Source organism: Caloenas nicobarica, chromosome 2, assembly GCF_036013445.1.
Source record: "Caloenas nicobarica isolate bCalNic1 chromosome 2, bCalNic1.hap1, whole genome shotgun sequence".
NCBI lineage: Eukaryota > Metazoa > Chordata > Aves > Columbiformes > Columbidae > Caloenas > Caloenas nicobarica.
Window position 1 is genome coordinate 111,509,382 of NC_088246.1, and position 27,204 is coordinate 111,536,585.

Sequence of the window (27,204 nt, forward strand, 5' to 3'; positions counted from 1 at the left end):
CACGCAGAAAGCCCAGTGCCCCATTTCAAGGTCTGATTAAGCCAGGCTTGTATTGGCTCGGCAGGGATGCTTGGTCTGCTGTGCCCTGGGAAAGGCGGCTGCAGCCCCTGGCCACCACGAGCCCCCCATCTGCCCACCCTACCCACTCAGCTGCCCGCCCTACCCACTCAAGTGCAACATGTTGTAATGATTTATTACGGTTATTATTACAAATCAATGGATTTTAAGACTCCATTGACCCAGAGAAGACCTCTAGGGTCCCAGCTGCATACACTGAGCCTGCCAAGGGAGTGGCAGGGGAGGTGCAACCTTTCTCTAATGAAGGGACAATGTCTCTCTCGGCTCCTTTTGCAGCGAGGTGAAACAATATCCCCATCTCTCTGGCTATAAACAGTAACCGTACGGGTGCTGGGAAAAGCTTTAACTCCTACAGTCAGCACAAAAAGCAGAGGAAGCTGGGCAGACTGCTTCCCCGAGAAAGATCAGCCTACAGGATTTCAATAAAACTGGTGTCTAGAGGGAGACTGAGTGGGTAGCTTAGGGTCTGCCTTGTATCTCAGCTTTGGGGGAGCACAAATTCACATGGTGCCCCCCAACATCGGAGAGAGATCAAAACCAGGGCTGCAACACAAGAGCTCGCGAGGTGTCGTTGCAGCGTGTCAACCACATTCCCTGCCAAGATGCTCATTAGCACAAAATCTTTGGCACCGTGTATAAATTTAGTTAGTCAGTCCCTAAGCTGCGATCCAATTACTTTGTGAGGCAAGGTGATTTTCTTGTTCTTGTAGAAAACCTGCAGCCTGGATCTATGGATAGAAGCACAATGAGACCGAGAAGCTGCATGGTTTAGAGATCACACTTGTGTCCTAAATTGCTTCTACATTATCTCTGGGAGGTCTCAGTAGATTAAGGCCTAATTGCACTCTAGTTAATGTGCCTGATGGCCCTGTCAACACCCATAAAAAGAAATCTTCAGTTTTATCATGTGATTTTGCTCAAAATTACACAGTCTTGAAAACCATACCTGGGTAAATGTCTTTTTTTCTTTATGCATTTCTCTGCTGCCTCTTCTCTTCAGGGAACTCTGCAATAGAAGCAACACAGAGCTATTGAAAAGCTAAACAGAAAGCATGCAAGTTTGGCAGAGCTCACAACCGTAAAACTAATTGGGGAGAAAGCAAGAATATTCTCCTGGGCAGCTGGGGATTTAATTATTTGTACTAATCACTAAAAAACCAAGATGATCAAGGCCTTGTCAGTGAATTTTCAATGCACAAAACTTCCCATCAAAAAAAAAAAATATATAGTTAAAAGTTCACAAAGGAAAAAAAAACCAACCCTCTCTTCTTCTCCTTTGGGCCACCACAATTTTTGGCAAAACTTTCTTTTTGCATGGGGCAATGATTTATGTTTGATTAATCCAGGGCAGAAGTCCAAGAATGTTACTCACAGTGGATGTGAAACACATTGTGGAAACCTCAGAAGAAAGCAACCCCCAAAAAAGGGAAGGATGTGCATGTTTTAGCTATGTGGTGTAACATTATTAGTTAAGGCTTGCCAGCCGATATACTGAGGAGCCCAAATAAAGACCAGGTATTTCTCAATTTACTTTATAAATTAAATTAGATTTGCTTTGCAAATCTTTATATCCCTTTATAAGCATTTTTTAAGACATGAAAATGATGTCAACACCACTGCTTGGTTTTCAGAAGCTGCTCAGCCCCCAAATAGAAAAGCAGTTTTTCTAAGAAGCGGGGATTGGAACACCATCAGGACGTTACCAATGTTTGCACTGACTTGTGTTTCAGGACCAAGTTCAAACTGATGTGAGCTGGATCTATTTAGCAATGGCATAAATTTGACTTTTGTAGGTTGAAGTGTCAGAGGGGAATGACAAATATTAGGCAAAAAGAGCGGGAAGCTAGAAACAACTGAGTCATCTGAATTCAAAGCTGGCTGTATTGCTTTGTCTGTGCCCAGAGCCTGAAGGCTGATACTCCCCAGCAATCACCCTGACGTTGTGGCGTATTTTATTTACTACTTCTGTTTATATTTGCTCTGTGTGGAACAACCTCCAGCTGAGATGAAGCCCAGGCTGCCATGGGCTTGCCCACGGCATGCCTTCCCTCTAGCCCATGGGATGGGGCACCGTGCCTGGACCAGCGCTGGCTCCTGCGTCCGATGGGCTAAATCCTGGTCTCTGCAACCCACAAAAACCCAGTGCTGCAAACCATGAGCCCAGCGAAGAGGAAGGGAGAGGAGGGAGAGGCATCCTGCTAATTAGCTAAGTCCAGCCTCGTGCCCAGCCGTCAGCTGGCAGAAAATGCGACGTGAGCTTGGGGACAGGCACACACACCCCCTGCAAATCCTAACCAAAAGCTTTCCTTGGCTTTGTGGTTTCTGACTGTTAAGCTATGCAGCTACTGCAATTTATAATTATTGCACGTTAAGACAAATCTCTCCTTCTGCTCTTTGTTATACACAGTTAAGTAGTTAAAACCCATTCATATGTGGCACCATATGCCCAAGACATACTACAGTTTATTTTTGCTAATCTGCTTTTGACTTTAATCTGGTGATTTCCTATAACTAATGAAGCTGAGTAAGAGAAATGTTGGGGTTTTTTGTGTTGTGGGTTTTTTTTTTTTTCCTGGATACTGAATCAGTTTAATGAAAAAAGACTTTCAACACTAAAAACATCATATGAAAACCTGTTACACAAGCTTAGCCAGGGTAAACAGTTACTCTTTTATCTTTTTTTCTTTTAAATGTGGTGGTATTCTGGCAGTGGATATGTAACTGAAAGCAGTCTTCAGTCATCAGCATCATGCCCGAGCGTGCTAGTTGGGTCACAGTTCTGGCCCTCACACTCTCTGCTTTTCCATGTGAGTTCAAGCAAGAGTATCTTGAGCAAGAGGAGGTTGTCCGGTTACTGCATTGAATTTCTAAGTCCTTAGAGTCAGGGATGAGTCTACCAATGTCAGTAGAGGCCTCAACACATGACTGTAGCAAACAGCTACCAATCATGCCAGAAATACAGAACTTCATGTCAAAGCCTAAAAACCTCTTGCTCTTTCTTACCTATAGGCAAAAGGTTATATTTAGAAACATGGAACTGGAGAAGCTAGGTGATATAAACACGTGGGCTACGCTGTGTAAGAGAAAGTAATAAAGCCTTTGCTCTGCTATACAGGATAATACTTGGAAAATAAGGGGAAGCGAATTAAAATCGAGGATTAAAACGTAGGATTAAAATGTAGGACACATGGATCACAGGTTGAGAAACAAGCAGGTAGGGATCTAGCTTTGGAAGCTGTAAGCATCACTCCTACCTGAAAAAATGGATTTCACAAATCCAGACTAACAAGTTTGTAACATAAGGCCACAGATGAGGCTTGGCTTTAAGCATTTTCACACTGTCCTGTTAGGATTTGCCTAAGAACAACCTTCTAATCGCTGCTTGGCTGGGAGATTGCTTTGTATTTCCATAAGACAGAGACTCAACCTTAGGCTGCATCTGTCCTTGCTGTAAGAAAAAGGGTAGTATATTTACCTCTGGGGGCTACCAGCGGATTACAGAGGAAAACCTCCCTCCCACGTGTCAGTGGAGGACTAGAAACACAGGTGTGGCAACTAGGGACTGCCTGGCCAAAACACCCCAAGCCCTATTTGAGCGCAAGGAAAGATCTCGATTTTACCACTGTGGGACCAGGCCGCACCTGTGCACAAAACACCAACCAGTATGGCGGATAGTTGGACTAAGGGCGGAAGGTGCCCCTGCAAGAAGCAGGTGGAATGCACTACAAGCTTAAACGATTTAAAATGTAAAATGGTGCAATAAAGGAGCATTTCTCTTTGATGGACAGGAGATCGGCATCAGAAGCTGATCTGAAGTAATGCTAGAAGGAACATTTCTGTACTACTTTTTATACTCAAGAGACGAGCCAGGGTTGGCCGTCTATCAAAAAGTCTTTCAATGATTTTATTAGTCCTTTCGTTAACATAGTCTCTTAGGAAAGAGGTTACTTGCCAGACATTTTCTACCTTCACAGTTTCACTGCAGCTTGTCACTGTACCTCCTGACTACCAAGGAGAGCTAATACATGGGGGGTCATAAATTGCCCAATGTTTAAAAAGTTAAACTTTCCAGAAGATTATTGTCTGTAGTAACTACAGTATTAACAGCAGGAAGAGACACAATTATTTTTACTTTCCCTAGGAGCCTAGCATGGACAGGAAGAGGTAATTTGTATCTTTTGGTGAAATCCATTTTTAACAGGTCCAGAAAAGTCCTGCAAACCGAGAAGTGAGAGAGAGACTTCTCTTGTGGGGAACACCAAGGAGTCAATGCACTGGAATTAGGGGTTGAACTAGATGTGGAAATGAAGTTTGAGTTAAGAGCAACCAAACATATGATATACCCCAGGTTTTCATACTGAGGCAAGTGCTGAGTAGAATGAGAAAATAGCTGTGAACAGGCGGCAGCAGAGAAGGACTTGGAAAATAAGAAGAGAGAACCAAGAGTCCGTAAGAGCTGCTAGCCTGTCATTTCAGTCACTGCTATTAGGAGGAGCAAGTAATTTTGGGTGCTGTCTGGCATCTGCACGCAAGTGTGGGCTTGCTATCATATGCACATCAAACTGAACCTGCAAAATCAAGTAGTCAGCCATTGAAGTGACAATGTCTGCACCTTAGAAACAGAGAGGCTGCCTTGGAAAGCCTGGCCCCCAAGGCAATTTCTATCACTGTGATGTGTGAGGAATTATGTACGAGCAACACTGGGGCTTATGAGCTGTATAAATGGTCTGTGTGCAACGATGGTACTGATTGCTTTGAAATGGATAATCGCAATTTTCATTTGCATTCGTTAGAAAATACTGCCTGTCAGAGATCTGACAGTGCTTTAAAAAAAAAATGCACAAAGACCAAACCCACTTGCTCTAAGTACAGCAGTAGGTTAAGCAGGTTGCTTTCAGATTGTGGGGATCTGCAAGGCTAACAGAGTTGCACATTGGCATTTCATAATAAGAGCTAACTTCTTGCTAGCTGTTGAACCCCCTCATGTTCAGGAATGAACAAAACATCCAGAGAGACATCATCTCTACGCCACATCACACGACTGATTCAAAAGTCTTGCCAATGGACCAACTCCTTGCTAGTGGTTACACTCCAAGAAACACCAGTGATTTAAATGAAGGTAATTCTGCTTGGCATGAACGTGAATCAGAAGAAAAACAGATGCACTTGTAACATATGGTCAGAAGGTGGATTTATCCCCAAGTGATGTAAACCAGCATTCGTTAACTGCATCACTAATTGCTGCTCAGGAACGCCTCACTGCAAGCGTTTGCCAGGCACTGTGCAGGACTGCATGGGAAGATTATGGCAGAGGATGAAAAAAAGCAGGAGATCTCTGTGCTCCTTCTCTGGCAAGACCACTCCACACAAATCCAGCTCTGCTAGCCACTGCAGGCAGTTTCCTCCTCAACTTCTTGCAGCTTTGGACTTGCCAGACCCTGACACTGAGGGGGTGCATAATACCCCTTCATCTCACTGCTTCAGAGCTACCTCCGCTTGCCCAGTCTGGTAGATAAAGACAAATCCTTTGTGCAGAGATCTGTCACTCTCAAACCACTAATTATTAAAATCTTCTAACAAATGCTCCACTGAAGAAACACGACCAGGACCCATTTCTTTAGGAGGGGCAGCTTCCAGCTATCACACTGCAGCTTTCTGAAGTCTCTTTCCCAGTACTGTTACCTGCCTATTTGGTGAAAAGGAAGCATTTTTCCCATTTCTGTAGCAACAGCCCTTTTTTTAGTGGCAGGACAGGGTGGCTTTCCATTCTTTCTTAATGCCAGAAGTGTCTCTAAATACCAGCTTTCCAACTGCAGTTTCGTTTTGCCACCATCCCATGTTTCTGTATTGCAATGACTGCACATTTAAAGTACGGTGGCAGCTTTTTCTGTGTGGACTCTCATACAGATCTATGGGATGGTCAATGTAACTGGAAAATACAATGAAATTCTAATTGCTTTTCAATTGCTGTAGGCCCTTGAAAAAGATATCTCACCAAGCCCTGATAAAGCCGGGTTTGACGCAAATGATCTATATCTGCATTCATTCCCATGTGCATTTCATTTACTAGAAACCTCTAAATACTGCGATATTCATCATTCACATGACCTACCAAAGCAAGCCATGTCTGAAATATCATAAGCATTACAGTTCATGATAAAAGCCATCCCTTGAGTAAAAAAGCAGCAAAGCACACTAGCTTTCAGCACCAGCTTAAATTTCCCTAACGCTGCATTACTCTATTGTGCTAAGCTTATGAATAGGGGCTTTGGAGGAGACTCTTTCTTTTGCCTCTTACTAACATACGGCACTGTCTGCCTCTCACGGCTTCCCAGTGCCTTTTGCATGTGGACTGCTACTATCGTGATATTAGCTGGCTTGGTGTTTGCAAATAATACAGTGTGACAGGTCTGGGAGTGTGCTGTGAGGAGGGAAGCAGCAGGGTCGCACCCGCTGTCTGAAGCCCTGGAAGGTGAGACAGCAGCTCTTGGGTGGACGGGAGACAGCTGGGCTGTTTCTGTGTCCAGCTCAAAACACACCATTCAAAACACATCATTTAATATTTGGTCAGTGGAGGCTGACAAGGGGACCTGAAACTAATACAATTGTATTTATTAATATGATAATTACTTAATAGTCTTTATAGTAAGAATTGGTAAAGAATTATAGCACAGTGACGTAATAATTGTTATTAATATAATAAACAAAATCCTGCAACAGACAGCTGAGATCCTAAACTCTCACTGGTGTATCACTGTCTTATGCAGTGCTTCTGACTAGACACTTTTCTTAATAACTTCTTAAATTCATTAAAATGCATTTGAAAAGCCTTTGTCTGTTCCATTTTGTTAAGACATAAAATATTCAAATTGCATCACATGTGTCACAATATATAAAGAAAATTATAACACAATGAGACCAGACTTTCCTTTTTTTTTAAAAAAAAAAAAAAAAAAAATTTGGTGGGGGGTGGGGCACGGGGAGGTCCTATTTCACATGAAGAAAACCAGAAAGAAGCCAGGCAGATCACTGCAGACAGCACCGCTTCTCCCCCTCCTGCTACCCTGCTACACCAGTGCTGTCACACTGATGTGCCATGAGCAAACACGTCCCTGCAAGCCTTGTCACCCCTCCATTTGTGCAGCTATTAAATGTGAATTCCCCATGCTGTGCCCATCCATTCACCCCACACCGCAGGCACACTTGCTAAACCTCTGCTGTGGCACCACCTTGCTCCCAGCCCCTGTGCCAGAGGAGGAACCCACAGCCACACATCCCTCACGATCCTGCCAGGCAGGAGCCGCAGCAGCTCTGACAACCGCAGGGGATTGTTGCCCATCCTCCCCTTCTTCATCTCCCACTATATTACACCTGTAACGCCCACAGTAAGGTGTGCTAGCTGGGATTGCCCAGCCACCCAGCATCCAGCTCTGGAGCCCTCAGGACAGGAAAGACAGGGACCTGTTGGAGAGTCCAGAGGAGGCCACCAAGATGATCAGAGGGCTGGAACAGCTCTGCTGTGAGGACAGGCTGAGAGAGTTGGGGTTGTTCAGCCTACAGAAGAGAAGGCTCCAGGGAGACCTTATTGCAGCCTTTCAGTATTTAAAAGGGGCCTATAAGAAAGATGAGGACAGACTTTTTAGCAGGGCCTGTTGCGATGGGTAACGGTTTTAAATGAAAAGAGGGGAGATTCAGGCTAGACAAGAGGAAGAAATTTTTTGCAATGAGGGTGGTGAAACACTGTCCCAGGTTGCCCAAAGAGGCAGTAGACACCCCATCCCTGGAGACATTCCAGGCCAGGCTGGACGGGGCTCTGAGCAACCTGATCTAGTTGAAGATGTCCCTGCTCATGGCAGGGGGCTGGACTAGATGACCTTTAAAGGTCCCCTCAACACCCAAACTATTCGATGATTCTATGATTCCACTCCCCACCAGCACAAGAGGCAGAAGCAGCACCCCAAATTTCCCTACATCAGCTGCACCACAGCCACTGAGCACCAGCCCACTTCTGGCCTATGAGAACAAGTCGTGAGCCACGTCAGCTTGCATCCCTTTCGGAAAGAGTTTGTTGAAGAGCCGAGCCTAATCCAAGCGGTATGTGCTGTGCTGACACTGCCTGACCCTGTAATTACCTCATTAGTATTATATCGTAGCAGACAGCCCGTGAAAAATGTGCCCAGCACTATATACACACAGAAATAGACCTGTCCTGAAACAGCTTGCCAATGGGCACAGTACTTGTCCTCAGCCACAAAACCCAATGTAATGATACATGCTTAGTGCCCACAGTATCCCAGGCCAAGCTTCAGCACGCGAGAGAGACGTGGTGTCCATTGCCGGGAGGTGGCAGCCCCAGCGATGCTGGCTGGGGCTCTCCTCTCTGCCTCTCTGGAAAAAACAGAGGTTGCAAAACTCCTGGAGAACACAAAACAACTCGTACAACTTTTTAAAGCCCTTTTTTGCTCTCGTGATGACACTTACTGCAGAAGCCTGGGGAAACTACACAACTGCTAGAGAAAACAAACCCTTGGAAACAGCCTCTGACATACCTGCTCTGCCATCACCCATCTACGTCTCACTGCTCAGCATTGCCCAACGCTGAACGCAGACTGCCTGAAAACAGAGGTGAACTTCCCTCCATGCCTCTTCTCCCTGAGAAAATGCTTTAAAAGCCAAATATTTTCTGAGGGACTGCAGCAAATGCACTGCTGTCATGTCACAGGCCTTTCAACCAGGAGCTGCTGGCGAGCAGCCGGCTGGCGCTGGCTCTGTGGAGTGGGACTGCAGGCCAGGTAGCGCTCAGAGAGGGGATCAGGAGTTCACATTCCCAAAGGAAGACAATACGAGAGCATTTATTGCTGATCAATGCACATCCAGCCTGGTGTTTCCTGTAGCCCAGCCAATCTATTACAGGCATAAATGCCTATGGGGTTTTTTTGTTTGTTTGCTTTTTTCAGAAGGCAACTGAGAAGGCAGTATATGTGCAGGGATAGATAATTGCTCTCCAATTGCATAGATAGAGCCTGCTCATTCTCTGCCACCAAGGGCATTTAGAAAGCAACGCTACATAGCTGGTGGTCCCAGTATCAGGACAGCCTTCAGCACACTGGAGACACAAACTGGAGAGTTTGACAGTGATGGGACGAAGAAGAGTTAGACACAATTTGGACAGCACTAGTAAATGACAGGAGGGGAGCTGAGCAAAGCCCCAAGCTCGTACTATGTCAGGAGGTTACTGCAGCAATTTACGGCACTGAGAGAGGGAGAAAACACACAACTCTGCAGTCTCTGTAGTGGTCAAGGTATAGGTGTAAAGAGCAAATCTCATAGAATCTGAGAAAAGAAAGAATATTTTTGGAAGTCTTTTTGCAGAGAAAGATATGCAGAGCTGCACAACATCTGCACTTTCCGCACAAACAAATCAACAGCCACAGGATTGTTTTTCACATCGAGGATAGAACGTAAAATTTTCCTTGAGCAGATAACCATAAGTACAAGCATATTCAATCTCCCCTGGATTAGAGCAACTTGCTATTTCTACAAAGTATTAAATGAAATTCTAAAGAAGCAGAGAGATTAAAGGCCAACTGCAATGATCCCCAATGAACATGTCCCAGATAGTCCTTGTAATCCTTGGTTGCCCATCTATTATTTCACAATTTTAAGGACATGGCACTTTGAAAAAGTGGTTTATAAAAATAGAGCAAAAAGACAGCAAATTCACACTTTGGTGACTGGTGACATTTTTGAACCTCATATAGCTACTACCTGTGACACACTTGCCTACACATCATTCAGTGCACACAATCATTTACCAAGAGATGATGGGTCACCTCCAAGACATCCATATTCAGCAAGCCATAGGAGTCACAGGTCAAGCACAAATGAAATCAGTTCTGCTACAGTGAACAAGGCCATCAATTACAGGAGTGAAATTCAAGCCAGAGTATGGCACTTAATAAGAAACGGTGAAGTCCAGGCCAGGGCAGGCATAGGTGACAGGAAGGGGACGGATGGAGCTCCTGTGAGCACACCAGCCTGCTGGTGAGTTGTAGCACACAATGCTTTAGGAGCAGCAATGTGATGTCCACCTGCTCCCCCAACACATTCTGCAGGGCAAGAATTACCCTCAAAGAAAAGTGCTAGGCTACCTACAAGCCCAAGTGCAGCTGGAAATGGCCAGGAGGGAAAGAAACTGTTAAGAGAGACTACAACTGTAAAAGCCACGTTTCCTTAGTAAAACCAGCCTATAAAGATGTGTCAGCAGCAACCCTGTAAATAGCAAATGAAAAACTCTACGTGACGGATACAGCTTCACAAAGATGCACTTGGAAATTACTATGACAAGCCCAAGCAGGAACACAGTGCTTTAAACACTAAAATTAAAAATGCACAGAAAAATTATAAGGGCGCCACAGATGTTAACAGCAAATCATTCCAGTGTGAAGCATACTTCTGAGGAGACCCCCATTTGGATGGATATTTGGGCTATCCTTAACCATTTTGCCTGCTCCTGGGGCTGGGCCATGATTACCTGGGAACCCGTTCCCATTTCTTGCAGGGAGCTGGGGTGACCGTAAGTTTGCAGGGGCTGTGCTCTCCTGCGCTACCACTGCTTTGAAGCCTAAACGAGCTGCCTCGCCTCCTTGCTGGGATTCATGGTCCCTGCCTCCGGATACAGAGGGATGCTCTGAGCCTGAGGACCAAAGCACAAAACGAAAGGCATATTGTGCATGACTGGGTCTTACATGGAGAAGGGAGATCTGGGAGGGGGTCTTCAAGCTCTCAGACCTCTGAGAGCAGCTCCTAGGGAGACAGGTGAAAGTGTAGGGTGAGATAACACTTCTTGGTCTCCTCTGTGGTTCCTGGGAAGGACAGATGGATTCCCCATCCCTCGTGCAGGAGCTGACTGCCCCAAGCCTCCCCACTGCAGTGCCTCAGCGCTTCGGGGTGCAGGTTTCTGGGGAGGTGACAGTGATCAGCACCTGCCCAAAGGAGGAATTCACGGCTTCCACTTTAGTGGTATTCGTCCCTACCTAAACACATCCTATTTGGGGCCTAACTGCTGTATTTTGTTTGGATATAGATTTGCTATGAATCACAATGTTCTGTCTATTTTTCCAAAACAGAATTGAAGAGAGAAAGAGAATGACCCATTTAGATTCCTTTAAACCAGAAAACAGATTAGCTTCCAGACGACTCAAGTAGCAATAACCCAAGGCAAAAATCTTTATTCAAGCAACATATTGATTTTAGAATACGTGACTAAGGGACCTGGATCGTCATGTCTTATTTTAAGTTGTAATATGAATGAAACATTACAAAAATGGATTAAGACACCTTTGCATCTTTGCTTGGACATGTGGTGTTGGTTTTTTTTTTTGTTTGTTTGGTTTGTTTGTTTGTTTTGTCTTTCCTCACTGTATAATATTCCCACATAGCTGTTTAGTCTAATTCATAACTTCCAACTTTCATCACTCCTCTTGACGATTTAGTCTATACTTTAAGGACTCCTCATAGGGGAGGATCTCTCATCTCTGAGAACTTATCCCACTGTCCTCCTCTCTGCCCCTCTTGCTGAGACCTAACCAAGCACAAGAAGACTAAAATGGCAATATAGATGCATGTTTGTAGGTTTGTTGGTTTGCTTTGGTTTTTTAATTTATTTTTTTTTAATATAATCATTATGCCAAATAACACCCCACGTTTCCATTCTCCTGTGTGGGGTGAGCTGCAGGCACATAGCCAGGGCTGGTTTCAGGAGCCTCTTCTGCACAAGAAACCTTGTACCCTCCAGAAGCTGGAGGACCTACCAGAGCAGCACAGGAAGGTCACTGCAGCCACGACCAGCCCTGAGCCAAGGCAGCGAGCAGGAAGGGACCATGTCTGCACTGCATTAGGCTGTTTGAGAAACTTCTGGCATTTCCTAACCCTTCAGGTGACTGAATTCATAACCCGAGTCAGGTGGTACACAGTAACTTTATTATGATAATTATTATGATAGCAAATGAAGCACTTGGGGTTGATGGCTTTCTCTCAAAGGCTATAAAAGTATGCCTTTGTACTTTTATATACCTGCTGTAAAATGTGCATTTTGCTGAGAATATACACAGTTCACTGATGAAGTGGCAAAATCCCACTCCTGCTATCTGGATTGTGCTGCTACAAATCCAATCCTGAACAGGGAATGAAATACGAAAAAGGTGAGCAGCACTGTTGACTTTGCAAGTCCCTGAAAGGTGATGCCAGTTGGTGCACCCTCAGTTGTAATGATGCAGCAAAACACATAAATTACAGGGCAGAGCTTACTCATCCCATTCACACAGCTTGTTGATGCTGCTGCCTAGTAAAAGAGGTCTGAAGATGATTCGAGGATCAGCTTCCGAAAAAATCATTTTTAGACAGTAAGTCCCAAAGACCTTCTATTCTCTGGGTACTTCTCATGCTGAAGTATTAATACATCTGAGCAGGAACATCCTCACGTGCTTTGTGTTTGATTTGCCTACTCCAAAGAACCTCTTCATATGTGGAAAGCTTTGCAAAGCACTCAGAAAGAGCAAAGCAACAATAGCATGCTCCTGCTGGGGACTGCAGGCTGGGAAATTATTCAAGGGAAGTATCTTTTTATTATACTTTTTGACCAAAAAGAAAAGGAGGCACTTTTTTTTTTTTTTTTAAACTATGAATCAGCATACAAGGTGCAGGATTTAACCATATACCAATGGCTAAATACCAGATACCACTGTGGAATATAATTCTGTGCCAAAATCACACCAATCTGTACTGTTTAATGATTTTTTTCAAAAAATCTCCTCTCATTTTCATTAACTTCAGTGAGGGCTGGACTAAGGCGTCAGGCAGTGTAAGGCTCTCATCTTTGCTGAAACAGAAGTTTGTAGAAGACTGGACAGCATACAGGGATTGCTGCAGAGAGGTATCTAATGGTCACTAATCTGTGACTACTGTTGTTCTCCTGTGATTAAAAGTAAGGCAGCAGGGATGCCTGATGCAAGGATGTGATCAGGTCATGTCCTGAAGCCACACTGAGTGACAGGCAAGAATACAAATCTGGGATTATCTCATGATGCCTGAAGAAACAGTAAGTGCAGATTTGTTAGGGGACTTGATAAAACTTCACCTCTTTTCACTGACTAGCAAAGCAAACCAAAAAGGGTAAAGAAAAAGGAAAAAACCTCAAACCACCTGGCTAAATATTCTTTCTCTACCACTGTTCAAGGCAAGGGCTCCCAAAAGGCTGTGTTACTCTCCTGGCAATAACAAAATTGCAATGTCTGAGCTACATCAGTGGATGAGTTTTTGACCTGAAACATGGCAACTAACAGCAGAGTAGGCTTTATCCCAGCCTGGGTGCAGAAGATTAATGACTATGAATAATATGTATGCATTAGAGTGAATAATGACAGAAGGAAGGACTGCCAGAGACCCACATTTTTTTTACGTCATTATTTCTCAGATGACAGAAATTCATGCACTTTTCATTTTTCTAATCAAAACACAAAAACTGTTTCTCTCTACCACTTAATTCATCGTTCTTTCTTTCTACATCCTCAGCCACCTGGAAAAAGCAGCTCTTCACAGGTAAACTCTTTCTCAGCTGAGAGTGTCAGTGCTTAAAGTAAGGGCATGAACAGCTGCCTTAAGGATTCTCACAGAAAAAGAACTACATAATTTGAATTCCCGCTGGTCCTAAGCAAGCATGCTGTGATCGCTACCTGGTTGTACACTCTGTCCACTGACTGATAAAGAAAGGGAATCAAACTGTTTATGGGGCTGATCTCCCAATGCAGCTGCTGATTAAGAGTGAAAATTTCACGCGATGACAGTTTATATGGAGGATGTTGACAAAACATGCATTTCTATTATCTTCATAGAAATCTCAAGGTGTGGCTTTTTTTGTTTGGTTGGTTGGTTGGTTGCATCCCTTCCAACCCTTGCATCCAAGGCATCCCTTCCAACCCTTGCTTTTGTTTTCCTCGCTGCCCTACCTTGCCAGGCTCCTAGGAGCCCTGAAGGGAGCTCTGAGGCAGGCTCCGGTTAAACAGAAAAACAGAGAACCACTCACTTTGTCTCCCAATGAATCTCTAAAGTGTGGCAAAGCTCAGGTCTCCCTCTCCAGACACTGATTCTCCTCCACCTTTTGCAGTGTTTTGCCTCTAAATGCAAAGCAGGAGATGTAGTGCCCTTGTCCCTACAACCAAAGGAGCCTCATGTGTATGTTGAGGCTTTTTTATTTTTTAGAGAGTCTTGTGGTGTGCGTTTGGCACAAGTTATTACACACAGCACATGACAGGAAGGTCAGACACCATATGTCGGCATGGGTGAGCAAGGAGTGAAAGCCCTCACAGATGCACAGCATCTCTTTGAAAAGTACCCTCCCAAAAGAAGAAAAATAAAAAAGCAGGAAAAAAAAATTGGCAAATTTTGCAGCATACACAAATAGCTTAAAAAATATTGACTTGCATATCTGCAAATTCACTAAACTGACATGAAGCTATAAAAATGAAATAAAAAGGAGCTTGGTGAAACTTCATCCCATGTGCTCAAGTGTTCTCTCATACAGCACATGTGCACATACATATGAGCTATTTTCTGTTTATTTTGCATGTAACTGAAGCATGAATTTCTACTGCATTTCAATTTACATGGGAAAACTGGAGAAAGCTGTTTGTGCCCCAGAAGGAGACAAAGAAACCTGAAGCAAAAGTTCTAAAGTTAAGCAAAATAAAACACTAATTGAGGTAATTATTTTTAATGACTTGGAACCGAAACTCATTTGGATGAGTCCTCTTCAGACTTTGCCTATTCATTTCCCTAACTGTCAACATAAAAATGGCAGGTTTTAGCCAAATAGTCTACCCTTATAACAAAAACTAAAGTGAAACCTTGTTGCAAACTTGAATTCGAAGAGGCATAAATTATCAGTTTAAGTAGAAGGTATATACTTATCTGAAATCTCCTCCCACATTTCAGATAATGCTCACACTTCAGGAATAGCAAATGATTGATTCTGACTGGTGCTTAAAGAAGATACTTCTTTTTTTTCCGCTTGCTTTCTGCCACTGGGCTCTGTGCAGCATTATGTATGCTCTATATCACTTGTTGCTATGATTCCAGCAGTGCCTTGCAGATACTGCAAGAAGAACTAAGTAGGCCTTACGTTCCAAATGATTCAGCGGGGATTCTCTTTAAAAATAAAACTTTTTAAACACCATTCAGATCTGCTGAGACATAAAATGAAAAAAAACTTTCTATCCCCAAATAAGACAAAAATAATATAAAAAAGAAACGAAAAACCCTCCCACCCTCAACGAAAATTCGATAACCACTTTGATTTCTGCAAAGTGACTTTATAGTATTCACAGCTGTTCAGGCTCCAAAGTTGTGCTGCAAGTACTGATGTGAGTGGTTCATTATTAGTCATGCAAGGCATCCCACTGACCTCACTTCAGCACGAACTGCAGAATCACAGCCCTATTATGGGCAGGCCCAATATTTATGCACACTTGTCAGATTTCACACGGGTCCTCTGAATGACGTGCTCTCTTCAGGCTCTGCTTTTCTTCTTTTTAGGCGCTTCTTCCTTTCTTTCCTCTGCCCTTTAGCTTCTATGTGGCTCTTCATAAGAAGCGTGAATTCAACCAGTGAGCCTCTCTGCAAACTCCCATGTAAGATCATACAGTTCTCACAAGGAGTGCTAGACAATATTCATTAAGACCCTGGGATGAAATACCGAGTCACACAACAAACCTGCAATGGAAAGATGCTCGCTGGCCAACGCTAAAGAGCTGAGCCGAGGGTAAGAGCTGAGGGAAAGGAAGAGACTTTCAAAACTTCATAATTACTGTCTGCAAATAGTTTGCTGAAAATACTCCAGGCTTCCAGCTCATCACACTTCTAGTAAATATTTAAAAAAGCAGCTTTGACAAACTTCCCTCTCAACCAACTGCTTTTCCTCCCGATTTTTTTCTGGAAATAGTATTCTCCATAGAAGCCAGGAGATGCTGATTTTTCTAAGAACAATGCTTTAATACCAAAAGTGTTGGAGATTGGAAGCAATGCCAGATTTCCCTGCATGCTGTGTAGAGGGAACGATGTCCCCACCGCTGCTGTTGCACTAACACATTCCCAGCCAGAACAGCACTTCTGGATATACTTCACAGCAAGAAACTACACAGGGTCTAATGCAGAAATAATCTGCAGAAGCAGTATTTTCCTTTTGGTTGGATTTTAACAATGAATGCAAATGCATATAGGCTTTTATAGTCTGAATGTTTCTATGCACTCTTTTGATTCAAAAGCCTTTTTTTCTCAACCACTGATCATGAAAATAGAACCTAGAAACTAACCAGTCCTTTTCTGAATCAATATTCTTGCCACAATGGTGCAATGATGTCACCTAAAAGATTACAGTTTTTAATATCATCTCTAGGTCTTACATTTTCACTTGGCTATTTCAGTCTTTTTAAAATGAAAACAGAATAACCTTAATGTAGAAAATCCTGCAGTTTTGAGATGTTTCTTAGGACACTGGCTTGGTAGTATGTTATCGGATAGCTGCTCCAAATTAGAGACAGGCTGATATTATCAGCTCTTTTGGCAATTTTTAAGTTTACAATTTTGTTTCCTTACGACCCTACTGTTGCTTTCCTATCTGTCAGTGTGTCACCACAGAGAGATTAGCTAAAATTTCAGACTCCACTGAAGTCTCTTTGTCCTCTCCCACATGACACATTAGCTGCACGTTGCACTACCCCAAACAAAAAGGGATAACTGGCATTGAAGTGGCGCAGAGCCTACAGTGCTGATGCTAATTTTGCCAAACCATGAGTTTTAAACCTCATTACGCTTGGATGATTGTGCATAAGTGCCTGGATCTTCATGTGCAGTTGTAAAAAGTTGCTAAATGAAGAAAAGCAATATTGATTTTTCTCTTCTTCCATACAATTGGATATTTATGATGCAAACAACGCCTAAAATACGTAGACTTTCTTGCAGAGCCTTGAAGAGGCTGCACAGTCAGGAGAATCCAAAAGTTCAGCTGCAAAGGTCAGGCAGACACATGGAAAAAAGAAGAAAAATGTCTTGGGACTACCCTCACTTTGGAGCAGAACAAGCAGATTATTCTGCAAGAGAGGTCACAATTTTGATTTCTCTACAGCTCTGTTTCTACCCCATACAGATAGATGGCCAAAGTAGCAGATGCAGGGATGGATGTGATAAAGAAGACTGTTGAGTTCTAGTTTAACGCCAAGTTTTGTATCACCTGATTTCTGGACTGCAGTTTTCCCACGTATGTACCTCATAGGATTGCTGCAAGGATTAAATCTTTGTAAGGATTAATCTTTACATCTGCATTTTATATGTAGAATAACAGCTATCGGTAAGGTCACTTGATTACTCTCCAGGCAACAGAAATTAAAAGATCAGCTGATAGCTATCGTGTAATTATCTTACATTGCATTTAAAAAATCTGTGTTATCCTGGGATAAAATCTGTACATAATTTGGCATAACTTAAAAAGCAGGCAGGTATTACAAGTAAACAGACCTCAGATGATTTCACAGTTACACAAATAGCAGTCATAATTTATTCTTTGATTCCCTTTGATGTTCCCCCCCACTGCAAACACGTATGTCATTTCACATTATGGCAGCAATCCTGGAAACAAGCCAAATTCAGCATCGGTGTTAATAGGTGCAACCTAGCATAAGCCAGCCACGATACAGCTGCTGCCAACAGAGATGAACCTGGTTCAAAGCTCTGTCAAACCAGGAATGTGTCAGTTTTACACCTTTATGGTCAGCGTGTGCAGTTCTGCTCCCCTATTCAATTCTATACTGCTGTCTTCTTGAATGCGAAGCATTAAATCAAACAGAAGCGAAAAAGTAAAAATTGCAGTATAGATAAGAAGTTCCCCACAAAACACAATGTCCAGATTTATAGCCCTGAGGAGCTACTTCTCAGCTGTGGTCCTGTGGCCAGAGCTGTTCAGATCTCCTTGTTATAAGCTCCGACAAAAGACAAAGACCTTCAAAAAGAGAGAAGTGTGTTGAGTTCAGTGAAAGCGGCTGCCACTGGTATGAAGACTCAGAGAAACAGGCATGCCATCGGGAGACAGGAGCATGTCACCCCTTGAACCCTGTGCATCGAGTCACTTCTGTTATTTGCTACCAGTGGCTTCCCAAGAGCTGCAGGGCCCGAATCCCAGTGGGACAGGCTGCGAGGGTAAGGACACCACCCCAAAAGGGTCCTTCCCTTCATCGGGAAATACATACACAGGGAAGGTCTAGCGCAGGAAAGAAAAGGTCTGTGATTTGGAAACCCACATTAGGGAAGACCTCCAAGAAGAGACCAGTTGCAAGGCCAACCTGGTGACAAAAGCAAGAGCAACCAGAGAGTTGTGTTAGTGGCGAGAGTGGCATGATAGAGGTGAGAGCCATCTGGCAGCAAGAGACAATAAGCACTTAAAACAGATTTATATTTGGAAATAACACCCTGACCAACAATTAACGAGGCTGCTCTAAGGTGCACCCCAGCTGCTGCTGATCTATCCATAACTAAACTCATTCTACCAGGTCTGACCAGCTCTTCCAAGCCACTTCTGGAAAAACGAGTGACAGTCTTATTCAATCACATCATTTGGTAGGGAAATGCACAATCCTGGCTCTTTGCAAATGTTTGTAATCTCCATATCACAAGAACAGCAAAACACTCTTCCCTCTTAGCTGTGGACCAAAGCCTGACATCAGCCTCATGCTGGCCTGGGCCCTCGAAGCTCTTGCTGGATTCCCAGGGGTTTCCCATCTGAGAGATGACTGATTAATCTCCACCCATCTAACAGAAAGACGCCAGTGCACTCGGGGCTCCCTTGAATACTGTGTAATCATAGGCTTCAATTTAAAGTTCCTAAAGACCAGCAACTGGCTCCTCAGATACGATCTGCCAAACAGTAGGGTGCTCAGCTACAGAATAAAGAAAAACTGGGATAGGGCAGTGCAGGAGTCTATTGCTAATGAGCAAACCATCTGTCTTCTTTGTAAAACTGGCTATTTATTCTGACATTTCCTTTTCCCCAAATAGTTTTTCTGCTGATGACCTTATTATTTTAAAGTAATGGAATCTAATTTTACTGCTAGTACTTGTCAGAATTAAAAAAAAAAAAAAGAAGCAATAAAGATAACTGTAGCTATCTTAGCAAATGGAAAAATAAAGATGTACTATGCCCATGAGATACAAAAGGAGCATGCTATCCAAGCTGTGAAGTCCCACCACAAACAAGCCTCGCTGGTGATAATTACACTCATTATTAAGAAAGAAAACCACGGCCACAGCTGTGAAATGAGTGACCAATACTGAATTCTTCATATGGGATCATTCTTCCATCACAAATGAAAAACAACGCTGAATACAAATCAGAAAAAAAGAACAAAGGAAAGTCTCACTGTCGGCAAAAGCTTATCATAAATACATAAATTGGGATGGACTCTCCCTCATCTGCCTTACCCAATTTACGTCTCTCAAAGGAATGGGTCCATTTCAGGACAGCAGACTGTCCTTGAATGCCTGTGAATGTGAACATCATTCTAGCAGAAATGTAAGAAAAAGATACAGGGACTAATCAAGTTGTTCATCCATCTTTCAGTATCACATCTCTGCTGCAGACATCAGCAGCTGCTTCAGAGAAATTGGTAAGAAGCCTGAATGGTAAGTTAATAGGGATAGCTGGCCTAGCCAGGAAGTCTCCTCCTTATTCTTACCAGCTATAGACTAGTTTCAGATCTCAAATATGAAGTTTTGTGGCCCTTTCAGGACTTTCCTTCAGATTTTTTTTTGCTTGTTTTCAAGCAGTGCCATGACAATCCTAAATCTGAGCAGCTAGGCAATGCCTACACACTTCTAGCAAACGAGAATATTCTAAAATGTAAAAAAAAATAGAGTATACCAAACTGAATACACAGGAGTGGTTGTTTTGGATCCACACTTGGTTTGATCTGATGTCTCAAATCAGCAAGCGTGGCCCAACTCAGACCGCAAAAGTGATGTCAGGGATGTTTATTTGGATGGGAGGTAGAACTTGATAGTATCTCTCCAACTGATACTCATTTTAGTCTCAGCTGAGCCTGTATTCCTTTGTGCATGGTTTTATGCCAGACAGTAAACAAAGAATGCTGCCTTTAGAGTCACATTTGGACTTTGGTGAGGCACACATTTACCCCAAACGAACATTTTGCTATGGAGTTTTGTCAGCAACAGCATTTTCTGATGCTTAAACTGAAGTTCAGTTTGCCAGACTTAGAGAGTGAAAGGAGAGATTTATGGAGAAAGGACTGACACATCCTGCTGCCGCGACAGTCTCACAAGAACATACAGCTCATAACTACATGTGGCCTCTCTTTCTTCAGCCTGATTCCTTCCTTATCAGCCTTTGAGACATTTGTGACACACAACAAGAAAGGCATAATGAGCCTTGAGCTAGTAGTAACTTAACATTTTTGGGATGCAAACCAGCTATCAAGGATCAACAGCAGCACTAAATAACATGAAAATGTACAAATCAAGATGGTACAAGGGCTACATCTCTTTTAATAACCTATGTTTAATGAGAGCAGTCCCATGTACTGGGAAGCTGGATCAGACCCTTGCATTAAGAGGAAGAAGCTGGTCACCCCTGGTTTGTATGGTGTGCTACCTAGTGTGCTAAAGCCCTGCATAAAAGCAACAGTACCTAAAATTTTACTTTGATCAAGCAACAGAAGACACCCAAACAGGAACTGCTAAGAGCAACCAAACTGGCACAAGCTTCTCTTCTAATGGTGAGTAAAGCTTAAGTGACTCTTGCTTATCTGGTGGTTTATCTAAAGGACCTCGAGTATGTCCACTCCTCTCTAAGGCACTGTGGACAGCTGCTCCAAACAAAGCTGCTTCACTAAAAGGGGACTTCAAAAAACATATTGTTAGCATTCATCTGTTCCTCATTACTCCAACTGAATACTAAATCTGAGCAGATCTGGAAAAATATACTTCCTACACAGACATTTTTTCCTCATTACTGTCTCTCTAAGTACTGAAAATGCAGCTGAGGGCGTGAATAGCGGCAATACTGAAAGCTACAAATACACTACTGATGCAGTAGCAATGCTGGAATTACCAGAGCATGGTGCTACACTTTCTCCAAAAGGAGGAGTTTTGCAAGGGAACTGATAGAGCAGATATTCCTGCTCCTCTAAGAAAAATGAGTACTCCAGGGGCAAGTGCTCATCAAACAACAGGACACATATTTCTTGTTTTACAGTCTAGTAGAGGAGGATAAAGGCCTAACAAAACCTCCACAATAACCCAGAGTATGTCTTGACAGTTCTATTCTAAATTGTTCCTTCCGTGAACAATGTGACAATTTAATTTTTTTTTTTCATTAAATGATGAGCCCAAGCAGTATTGATGGCAATGTGACCTGTGAGGGAGAAGAATTCAGGACAGCCTAGTTAACATCCACCACCAGACTGCTAATTTTATTTGGCTTGAGAGTGACCAGGAATACTAAGGAAATTTGTTACAAAAAAGCTACACCTCAAAAGATTGAAAAAAATAAAGAACAAAAAAGGAAGGCGTAAGGTTATCTGACTAAAGTCTTTATCGCAATAAGCGTAAAGACCTGGAGATCATCAGAGGAATGGGAATAGGTGGATCAACCCAAGTAACCCAGTGAAAACAGAGCACAATGAGTGCTCCATAGAAGGAGAAGATTAAGCTGTTGTCCCTGGAGTGAAGCCATGAATAGCTGAGGGGAAGAAATTTTCCTCCTTGACTGCCATGCAAAACATGAGGGTTACGAAAGGGGTATAGGGCTGATTATGCAGATGCAGGGGAAAGCAAATTTGGGGAAGTTGTAAAATCTATCCAGCTGGCAGTTTGCCACTTTAGGAAGATGAAATACCATATACCTGATTGAAGTGGGCAGAAAAATAAGTTTAGGGAGAGAGATGGTGCCACTAGACAACCCTTACATTTATTTTCTTTTTCTACTTGCAATTGGTTGTATCTCTCCATGGATGTGCCTAAAAGTCATCAAGTGCACTATGGCTGTATGTTCTACATGCCCTACATCTGCATATTTTATTAATGGAGCTGAATAAAACAGCATAGACACTTTTACTTATCTATTACAGTCTTTACTAGCTGTGCTCAGTTGCACTTAAGCATCTCATTTTGACATGAATGGGCTGTAGTCAGGCTCACCTGTTCTGTGTTCACATTGAGCAACAGACCTCATCATAGAAGTTTCCAGGAATGAAAATTTACTCAAAGAAAAAGGACTGAGGCCACTATTGCAAACAATGAATGGGAATCATATGCTTGTTTCTGAAACTGGAAATCCCATTCTGAAGTTTCTGACATTCTAGACAGAAACTCAACACAATCTCCTAAAACTATCTCAAGTTATGAATGCCGGATTACAAGGGGACTGTGAATCAAGAATTGCTCCAGTGGATTATGAAGATACACAACTTCAATGGACTAACTGAATCTCTCTTCACATAATTCATCAATATGGTCAGAACATGACGAATCACAAGGACTTTACCCATTCTGGCCTGAATTTAAGCTTTCAATAGAGAGCACAGAGTGTGAATGGAGACATAACCTAAGGAGCTTTCTCTACCTCTTTGTACAGTGACTAAGCAATGGTGACTTACCTCCTCAGAAGCATCCCTGCTATCAAAAGGTGCCCTAAGACTGACCATTAGTAGCACACATACCCCTCAAGAGACACATGGCTGGAGCACACTTCACCGGACATATGCAGAGCTGCAGTCACAACTTCAGACCACCCTCAGTCACAACTTCAGATCACCCTCATTTTTAAGCACTGAATCCACATAAAAAATACGAAGCATCAAGGATCAAGAGAAGCAGACTTAAAATAACAGAGTTGATGTACCAAGATAACAAACACAGCTTGGTCAGCCCCTGTCTTAAGTAATTGAGAGACTTCTGGGGGCAAATGAGAGTCTATACCAGTCAGGAGCATGTAGTGGGTCTTTCCATCCAAGCGAGTGTGATATCTTGTGACACATAACCAAGGGTGGCACCGCGACTCTCCACACTGTGTTACTCAGCTGGCCGAAGCAAAACAGACCTTCTGCTTTCACAAATGCTGTATGTGCTTCTGACTTGGATCTGTTTCCTTCTTTTGGGACAAGGGCCTCCTTGAGTTAGCCATGAATTTTGGAAACAGCACAACAAGTTATCAAAACCACAGTTGCCAATCTTAACATATTTGATACACACAACTTCCTGGAAAATGGCTGGAACAACCCCTACCAGAATGTAAAAAGCAATTGAATGAAAGACAAAAACCCATTGTTGTTTGTTTGTTTGTTTGTTTTTTATCTCATTGCCACCGTGCAGGAGGTCAGCATGAAACTTCTTGGTTTACAGAGGTACTTTATTGTCGCTAAATTAAGAAAGAGAGTCTGTTAGGGAGAACAATGCTGCAGCCACGTTACAGGAGAAAATTGGAAGAGAGAGACTGCAAACATTTCTTGCCTTTTTACAGTTGGCAACATATTCCCCTGACTCACGCATACATAGGAGACCTGCCCACAGTCTGAGTCTACGCAGGAGCTTTGAGTAAGACTTTACTACAGTCTCTTTCAGTGCATACCTGTAAACAAGTTCGTCTTCGCAGCGTAGATCTTCTTTCACATTATATTTATGCTCCACTGCATGTCTCAGGAAAACATTAGAGGGTTTATCATTGCTAACATTTCAGATATACTACAGCCAATGGTTTAGAAAATAATCTGCTAGCTGTTAAAACAGTTAATGTAAGCCTCACTTTTAAACTGTAGAGTCTTTATGACAGAGGACCTGTCTTCTGACTTTTCTGTGAAGTATTTGGGATATTTTGGGGCCACACAAAATGATAATAATAACCTTGCAATCAAGGTAGCAAAACCTAGCATTCTATAATTGCCTCTCTGATAGAAAAAGTGTTTTAAAAATTTTTGAGCATATCTATCTCTAACTGGAAGTTTTATTTATAATAAAAAAATATTTCTACCTTGCCAGATCTTGATTTAATTCCTTTCTACTTTTAAACAGCTTTTCACTTTAAATCATAGTTCCACAGGAACAAATGGTTCGAAGTCGAAATATCTTTATTCTTTGCTTTCACTCCTCCCTTATGAAAAAAATACCATTGAAATAATGCAAATTCTGGCCTTCTCGCCATCGGTCAGCACTAGAAAAATCTGAAAGCGTTAACTTTTTATATAATACTCCTTCTGTCTGCTACATACATTAACATTTACGATGGAAAATGTTGAAGACCTCCCACCTCCAGTTGTCCAAGAATTTATTGTTTAGCATTCACAGCATACTATAAGAGATTTGCTGGGATACACATCTCTGCATCCTCAGATGAATACTCCATGTGTTTGCAAAGGTCTAAGGGATGGGTATGCCAGAAAGTGGAGTTTGTTAACAGCTCCAGACAATTCTCACTGGAGTTTCTGTCTGCCCTAATACACATCTCAGTAGTCACATGTAATTTCTCTGCACAGAGCTAAAACCGGTACAATGGGTCAAAAGAGCCTTGGGGTTGATATCAGTCATTCCCAGCTGTCCCATGTCCTTGAATATTGGCTCGAAGGAACAGCCTTCAAGGAAGATCAAGCCTTCAGCTTTTCTGACTTTTTCAGCTTTTTGGTAAAGACTTCCCCATATCACCTTTTCCATCTAACACTTGAATTCCCACAGAAAACAAAGAACATGAGTCAGAAGTAAACATATGAAGCATACCAAATGCCTGAAGAAGAACAAAATTGCGCCTCACTGATAACCTGATGAATAAGGTTCTTTGCAAGTCAGTGATTAATCCCCCTTTGCCTGGCTTGATTCAATCGGAGGGGTGTTATAGGAAGCACATACTTCCTTCTTGGGTAGCCTTCAACTCCTCAATACTCCATGCCATTGCCTACTCTTTCATATGTGCAAGGACTTCTAATATCAATCCTACCCACAAAGAGGGCCGTAAGACTCATTTTAAACTGTCCTTGTTTCCAAGTTCTCAGCTGTTGTGGAGAAAAGCTGGGCTTGGGACCCTTTTGGGTGCAAAAAGCAGTGCTGCTCCATTTTGCTGTGTGATAGATGTGAGGTGAAGGAAGGAAACCAGTGCTGCCTCTCCTAATCAAGCAATCCTTCAAGATAAGAGAAGGACACATTGGATGCCACCTTTGCAGGGACAGGCATATGGCTGCTTCCCAGGGCTGCCGCACAGTTTGGGTTGGGCTCCAGCTCCAGGGGAGGCTTTGAGCTACAGAGTGACTCCCTATTCCCAGGGATTTACCCCGCTGCAGCCCTGGTCCCACCGGCACCAACCCACCAGGTGTGGGGTTCCATGCAAGCACCATCCCAGGGAGCCCAGATGAGCAAATCCAGCATCCAGCAGGAGCAGGAGTGTGTGTCCACGCACTGAGAGGTGGGCAAGTAGGTCACTCGCACCACCTGCATGCTAGCAGAATGATGTAATTGTGCATCCACAAATTAGACAACCATAAATGTAGCCCAGGTTTCAAAGGCACAGCTTCTTTGACAACACAGGGCTCTTTAAAATTGTCGTAAAATACATGTGAGTATTTAAATTAACCACGCACATTAAAATGACAGGTGATCCAAGGGACCAACCAATGAAGTTACCCATTTCTGAGGAGAGGAGAGGAATAAGTCAGGCAAGGTGAGTTTGCTGTGAAGGTCTGCCTGGAGACCAGCAGTTTCTGGGAAGAAGTTAAGCACCGCTTCATTTAGTGAACTCATAAAACAATCTTTTAATCCTACCTGCCCATCAGTTCTCACCTACAGAAGATATGGAAAACCACCACTGGTCCCTTCCCCAAGTGACGCAGGATACTATGAAATTCAGCATAATAACTAAAAAAGATGTAATAAATCCCAAAATTTTCTGGGTCGAATTTTCCAAGCAGTGCTGAGGTGACATGGGATTAATTCTGGTCCTCTTCTCTCTTCCTAAGCAGTGCCACCAACCTGTATACCCAGCACTTGCTCTGTCTAATTCCTTCCTTCTGCTTCCCACCTGTGTGAGTACAACTCCTATGTCTTGGTCATACTTACTACTCCTGCTTTTCCTATATTAGGTCTGATAAATGTAAAGAGAGGACTAATAGATTTTACCTAATCCCTGTCTAAAGGATTTAAAAACTTAAAGGACACTTTTAAACACATTTCAGTGATCAAGAAAAAGGACTACACATATCTCTGTGCGGAGCCTGATCCCTCACTTGGGCTTCCTCCATCCCAGCACAAAAAGTGGTGCCCACTGGGCTGCGATGAGGTCTGCTGCACCACGTTCATCCCTTCATGTCCTGGAGAAGGTGGCTGGCCTGAGCCTGGCTCTGAGTGGCAGCTCTTCCCCTGCATGAACCCAGAGCCCAAATCTCCCTGTGACGCTGCAGCCCACGGGCTCCACAAGTGACTGTAGATCTGCTATGCAGCTGTTCCTCTCAGATACCTGCCCACACAAATCCTGTTTACTCCAGCTTTGCTGGGAAGGTACAGAGCAGCACTAAATCCTATTTTATGACAGTCAGGATTAAGCTTATACATCCATGATGATAGCCTAAACCTCACTAAAAAGCCTTGTTAAAGCCATGCACCAGCTAAAAACCGGTCTCTCAGACTTCCAAGATATTCTGTAACATTATGTTTCCTTCATTTGTTGTTTTGAGAAAATTAAGACCTTGGTTCAGGTGAACTACTTATTAGATGTTAATCTAGCAGTTTCCATGAAAAAAAAAATCCATCCATAAGCAGCAAGATGATACAGCTTACTTTAATTTATTTTGCCAGAGAAAAGTTACACAAGCAAGTGCATTATTAGAATGTATTATTTTTAATTACAGTTCCTGAGGAGAAGATAAGCATCAACTAAGAAAAGCCAGTCATGTCTGGAAGCTGTATTGAGAATTAAAAAAATGAGATGCCAGCACACATTACAGAAATGGACTTTTGACATTTGAATGAGGATTTCTAATAGCTCAGATGAAGGAAGAATATGAAACTGGAGTTTCAGTCTAGGGCCAATTC

General features: G+C 42.9%; 1 protein-coding gene across 14 annotated transcripts in view; it reads right to left on the reverse strand.

The window, feature by feature from the left end:
* Positions 1–27,204, reverse strand: part of MTCL1 (microtubule crosslinking factor 1) — a 107,896-nt gene that overhangs the window by 50,262 nt on the left and 30,430 nt on the right. For all 14 annotated transcript variants that reach the window (XM_065629363.1, XM_065629358.1, XM_065629356.1 and 11 more), the window contains exon 4: positions 1,025–1,084. In XM_065629363.1, coding sequence (XP_065485435.1) covers positions 1,025–1,084 — 60 coding nt within the window. The remainder of the gene's footprint in view (positions 1–1,024; positions 1,085–27,204) is intronic.